Raw genomic sequence first — 6,673 nt, 5'->3', positions numbered from 1 at the left:
TGTGCGTTTCGTGATTGCCGGTTGGACTGTACAGGAAAACGGGTTCCTTCGGGCAGATGGAGTAAGTGTGGAGAGTGTAGTACCAGTACCTGAGGGGGAGGAAGCTAGGTGTCGTAGAAGTCGGATGGAATTGCAACAAGCTCGAAAATGCTTCATAAAGAGCTTTTTTCTAACCCCGCGATACCCTCTAAATTAGGAATTTAAGAAGTAAATAGAAGAACGGAGAAGATAGGAGTAAAGATAGCCAGTGATACGAGGGCCGATGAGTCGGAATGCTGTGCGGGGAAAGCCATATCCGCATGTCGTGATTCGGCATGGCGGCGGGGTTCCGTTTCGGCTGAAGGTTTGGCCGATCGGCCTTCCAGCCGAAGAATATCCTTCTTCTAACGTCATTGGAAGATGATATTGCGTCGAAGTATAGCTCTGGCCGGGTATATGACCATAGCTAGACTTCGACAAAGGGGACATTTGTTGGATCATTGTGGAACTCACTTGAGAAGGAAACTGAGAAATGGCCCTCCCATCCATACTGGACATGTATATATTCCTGGGAAGCATATTTTAAGATGGCAAATACAGCTCAAAAATATTCAATAACAGTTCGATGAGTACTTTCCAGACTAGAGAAGACCATGCTTCAAAGCGTTAAGTATATACTTTCTTGTAATATAGTAATCATGGAAGTAACGCACTATTCGCCAATAGAAAAGGGCTTGTTAACCATAGTCCAGGGTACATAAAAGTTAGTTTTAAGGTTATCAGATGTAAACTAGCCCTTTACATCTGTAGCAGGTAGCCAGATACATGATTAGTATTGAACCACGTCAAAATTAGTACTAGGTAGCCTCTAGTCTTCTCTCTAGTACAAAAGACAATTAGTTAGACTTAAGCTATCTGTTAGCCCTACGTAAGATAGATGTACGAAGACTAGTTTGATCTAATCTTGTCGAACTTCAACGAAAGCAACTTATCATTTCGATTCTTCTTCGGCGTACTTAGACAAACTGAAACTATAATATGGTCTCTTGTGTTTATATACAATGTGGCCTCATCCCGAATGTCTTTTGCCGGGGCTATGTTTACTAGAATCTACCGTTACTATATGTGAGGTTTCAAGATATGTGTCTGGAAAGTAAGATAAATAACTGGAACCTCCATGACAAAATTACCGGATGAAATAGAAAGAAGTCTATCACTACCTGTAAGACCGATGCTAATAACATGACGCTAGTTATATGACCAGCTTAATATTTTTCTGAAACTGGTGTCCTAGACTGCAAGGAACCTATTCTAGTGGCTAGATGATACAAGGATATTTACCAAAAGGCCAACATTATCAACGAAATACCCCTCGTGGGCCCTGGAACCTAACAAGTAGCACGCTAGATAGCCTAAGGTCACCGTGTGCCTTACACAGACCTTGCTGTCAGTCGTAAATATATCCTGTCGGAAACTGAGATAGAGAGAACTCATATACCATATCATATCCTGCACTGTGAGGATGGAAAGTTATTTCAAGTACTTGTGCTGGCCTGAGTGCAGATAATTGCACCGACGTAGTCGTTTATAAAGTCTTGGACAAATTCAAGCGGGATTAAGACGTGTAGGCTACTACAAACATCCGTTCATGAGTCAAAGCAGGTCTGCAATTTGAGTTATATTAGCTAGTTCTTGAGGGCAAAGTCTAACTAGCGAACAATGAGCACAAAGAACAGCCTTATAGCCTTTGTACTGGGCAAGTAGTGTGGTATAGATATAGTGTGCTGTCTGACTTTTGTAGGCCTTGTACTTGAGAGACAAAAGTCGGATATGTTTCTACTCTTTGAATCTTTTGTAGCTGGATCTTTAGTCAGTCATGCAACCAAGTTACCTATAGAACAATGGGCTTTCTTCTATGTAGCGAGATGCTGTATATCTAAGCTACTCCTTTGATACGTTAACCTACAAAGATTCAGAAAGCTTAGTTTATCCTTGTTCTTGATTGTCTGATACCTTACAAGCTTCTTTAACTCTTAGTAAACCATAAACGAACAATAAGCCACCAGGAACTCGGAACAATGACGCCTGGGAGCTATCAATACGCAGCATCTCTAGTCTACAGGGGATCCAAAGACTCAACTTGAAGGTGGGAGGAATGTCCCATGTTATAATGGGAAGATTCTAGATGCTCTTTTCAAAGAGGTCGTTATTCCTACATGGAGCGTTCAATATCTGGAGCTCCACAAACATCATCTGACATTCTTAAAACAGGCATATTCCCACTGTAGATTATCATTTCTACATAAAGAACTCCACTAGGAAGCTCGGACATAAACTTGGGTAGTGAATAAGCCAGTACATGGTAGACACAAACATACATACATCTGCGTTTCACTGATAACCCTCTTCTGCAAGCTCCAGGACTATCAAGTAAACACTCCCCCTACTGTTGCACAGTGTGCTAGATAGAGCCAGTATATTATTCAACCTTATTTCTCTTTGTTTCTGGTTTCCAACTGGTGTATCTTATCTTATACGTAACTCAACAATGATGCTTTAGGTTGCATAGGATTATGAACAATGCGGCTTGGGAGAGCATGGACATGAAAGAACCCCCAGCTTCTTTCTGGTTATAAGATGGAATCTCCGTCAGTTATATGAGTGTGTCCAATTGTTCATGCAATTCAAGCAAAAGTAAACATTGGGCCTACAGCCATTATTCTATCCGGGCTGGTGTTTTCCTGAGGCAGTGGCACAGTCTTGAATGTATTGGCAAGTCTTTACCACCTTTTACAGCAACCTGCAACAGTACTCACGAAGCCAAAATCTACTATAATCCCCCAGAAGCAGTGTATATATGCACCTTATGTCTTCCCCAATCTTCAGTGGCTGCTTCAATGTATCCTCTGCTTAAGCTTTCCCAATCACTCTTCATATTAGACTACATTTACAGGACGCCATCTACATTATAGAGGCTCTATACACCTTCAACTATTGACTATTTACCATACTGATTATGGGTCAGTATACTGATACCCTTCGTAAGCAGGTGAGTGACTGACCCGGCCATGTGGTATCGCACTATTCACTAACCACCAGTTGTTTGTTTGCCCAGTATATCATTGAGGCCCTTAGGCCTAGTTTTGACTGGGCCGAAGATGTTGAGGAGGCGCTCGAGCAGCAGTATGAGCGTTTGAAATCTACCCACAGCACCGCCTCGAGTGCTAGGGTGGGCAATAGATCTGAAACACTGGGCGATACTGATACCCCCATCTCTTCTCAGCTAGGAACTGACAGCTCCCGGGCTAGGGGACAAAATTGTCTAACGCGATATCGACACGGGAGCAAAGGTCGCCATGGAAAAGGGAAAGAGGTAGAGCCAGCCTCGGAACCATGTAGACCTACTGTGAGCACTTCACTCCATGTCAGGGAAGATCATGAGAACGACCTATATTATAGCTATGACTACAACGAGGAGATTGCACAGATGCAGACTGAACTTGACGAAGAGTTTATATTTCGCAATGATTGTATGGCACATGACGAACAAAGACTTATACACCATTTCAACTGGTTCGGTCACCCGATGTACGAACCCAGTGGGACGCCTCCAGCGATCTCCCTTCTTTTCCAACTGGCAGACCCAAAGATGCCCAAGCCCAGAGACGAGCTTCGCATTCAGTCTATCTTTGCGAGGGCCTTCATGTTCATCGACCCAGTTCTTGTTGAACTTGAGAATGGCCTGCAGGATCTGGACCGAGAAGGCTTCGATCTTGTTCGATGGGCTACTGGCCGCGTTTCCAAATTCTATACCTTACATGGCCGATGGAAGGAAGATTGGTTTGAATGGGATGAATGCAGGTCTCCAGATTCGGGATTTCTCGAACTGTATCAAAGTAGATCTCTGGCCTGTGGCAACGGCTTCATTAGCCTTTGCAACATACGATCAAGGCAGCAGTGGGCATCTCACAAGGCTCAGCTTCAAGAGCAATATGACAAAGCTTGCCGATTCGCAGCACAGAATTTCTATAAAAAGAGACAATGCAGGACCTATAAACCTTCTTTGCTGAGACAGTCCATGAACCTGAGAGATTTGGAATGGGCTGCGGGTGAGACATCTGCTTTATATCGCAGGGGGTTTATGCTAATTGGTGACAATAAAGACGATCAGATAGAGACGATCAGCGATAGCTCAATCCATGAGGAAGAGCACGATACGCTCTCCGAGGCCTTTCTTGATGATAGCGACGAAGAAAGTTGCGATGTGCGATGTAGAGAAACGGATGCTAACGACTTTAGGAAAGGAACGCAACAAACAAAGACCCAGCGTTTCGAAATCCATACTACAGCTGATCAGGTTGCTGACACTGACACTATAGACGTTATAGAGACCTACGAAGACTGGCCGGGTTTTATCACATCCCAGCATGCAACAGATTCAACCGACACCTGGGAAGCCCTCAGCAGGACGCCAGGCGGCGGTCGAAAAAAGGCCTCTCTTAAGAAGACCCGCCTTGAATGTTGGAAGTACAACCTAAGTTCCTGGAAACTGGGATTGAAGATAAAGATTTCCGAACGCCGTCGGATATTATACACCAAGGCTCAGAATGCGTTCGGACCAAAGGAGTTCACGCGTTACTGATGCTGACCCCAAGACGATAGTTTTAAATCCACACTAATGTTGCCCCATGGCTAGATATCAATCTCAGCTCTTACACGTCCTTCACAAGCCGGACCAAATTCCAACGAGACGTCGGGCACTTGGACAATATGGGTTAATTGAAACACTCTGATAGGGATAGTTTCCAACTTCCAAAGGTCTTGTCAGGACTGGGATTGATATCTAGCCAAGAGACAACATTGGTGCGGGTTTGATATCCACCATTATCTCGGGGCAAGGGTTGGTAGGCTCTAGTGACAAGATCTCTCACCGACAGATAGGCGTAGAACCGCACCTTCTGAACCTTTGTGCATATCAAGCGACAGTGTTTGTCGATCCGTTCTTTCAACGCTGCATTCAAGCTTTTAGATCAATCCTGTGACCATTCGAAGCGAATCAGATCACCCAGTTTCTCCGTATATGTCGTCATGATCTTGTGGAGAGTTTTTTTTGGTTTTGTTAGTGCTTGACCGTTTCAGGTGATCGTCAGGGGGGGGAAATTGTCATTTGTCGACACTCGCTAAACACAACTCTCTCTTTCCCTTCTCCCTCACCTGGTCAACGATCGTCGCGCGATCTTTGACAGTAATAACACAGTCGTATTAACTAGTGGGAATGATGGGCAGCTTAGGCCTCAATTGATTTATTTGACGTCGATGGCACCGTTACAGTGGATTCAGCCTCATCGGTTTGCTCCCCCCATGACTAGGAGTTGTCTACTGGGAAAAGCCCGTTTCTCACCCGTCAACACTTATGCATTTTCTTATTTTACTTTATTCATTGATTACTTAAAGGGATAATATAGCATTGATGGTATAGTTTGATCCCTATTCAATAAGGGGCGAAAAGAAGCTAATGCAGGGCAGCGTGGAAGGAAAGGCTGAACCACATGGAATGCGGGTCAAGACTAGTCTTCCCTAAGTCCAAAAGCTCGTGGCGTCCATTCTTCTGCGAGATCGTTCTTATCAATCACACTCGACCGAGTTTGTTCTTTGCGGCAGTGGAATTCAATAGTGGCGTACGGACCGTCTGGTTGGAGCCCGAAGATCGCCAAGCGAAGCAATAGCGCAGTTGAATCTGCTGGTTATGTACTCCGTATGTAAAGTTACATACATGTGCCACCCTGAGGCCCCTTGCGTCCACTTGGCAGGAGGACATGCATGCAAGAAATTTTCTATTGGGCCATGAGTGGCTTGCTGGACAGGCCATTTTTATCCACCAATATGAACCCTAATGACCAGATCAGGGCGAGATATGCGCGAAACACGTCCGGACTCCGGAGGTTCTCCGTACTGTGCCGATACCTTCCCGGCATATTTTACCCCGATATTCTCCACATTCTCTGTTCTGAATTACCTGCATCATCCATTGCCGGTCATTGAAACACAGCAGTCAACCGGCTCTTGAAGGCGGTCATTGCCATCCGTACTTGACTTTTTTCGGTTTGGCTTGGTGCGGCCGCACTTGATAGTCAAGAAAACCCAGTAGACACGTCTAACGATACTCCACTGTGTCGATCATGCAACAAAGAGGGACGCTGTCCCTTGTAAAGCCCGCCATGGCCGACCTGTGTGCAGGTCTTATTTCCGGACAATGCTTCGTATTCGGTGAGCAGGCGGTTTACGACGGACGAGTCCAGGACGTCAAGACTTCGACAGTAGACAGTCTGTTCCACAAGCAATGGAACGCCAACATTGCCCCTTTCGGCCAAGATTCGCGGTGGAGGCTAAAAGTCGTCACTTCGAACAACCTGGCTGGCCCTCGGGGAGTAAATGATCGTCCCTTGCCTGACTCGGGACCCAAAAGGGAAAGGGAGTTGCAGAAAGAGATCTTGGAACTTGGGACTACATCCCCAAAACCAGAGACTGTACTGTGTATCAGCACTGGAATAAAACAATTGCTTGCATAAATCATACTCTAAGCGATGGAGTTGTGCCTGGAGAACCGACGATCATACGATCTATTACGGCCTGCGGCGGTACCGACATGCTGCATTCCACGGGTACTCCGACACAACATCCTATACGAACTTTC

The 6,673-nt window shown here is 45.3% G+C and overlaps 1 protein-coding gene across 1 annotated transcript; it reads left to right on the top strand.

The window, feature by feature from the left end:
• Positions 1-2,845: 2,845 nt before the first annotated feature.
• On the top strand, positions 2,846-4,621 carry ANOM_010612 (uncharacterized protein; the record flags this gene model as incomplete). Its single annotated transcript, XM_015555868.1, has 3 exons — positions 2,846-2,878; positions 3,005-3,028; positions 3,095-4,621. The coding sequence occupies 3 exons, from the start codon at positions 2,846-2,848 to the stop codon at positions 4,619-4,621; spliced, it is 1,584 nt and encodes a 527-aa protein (XP_015401857.1).
• Between the last annotated feature and the right edge of the window lie 2,052 nt (positions 4,622-6,673).

The sequence above is a fragment of the Aspergillus nomiae genome (genome assembly GCF_001204775.2).
Source record: "Aspergillus nomiae NRRL 13137 chromosome Unknown contig00518, whole genome shotgun sequence".
NCBI classification, from domain to species: domain Eukaryota; kingdom Fungi; phylum Ascomycota; class Eurotiomycetes; order Eurotiales; family Aspergillaceae; genus Aspergillus; species Aspergillus nomiae.
This window is presented reverse-complemented; position numbering and strand designations above follow the sequence as displayed.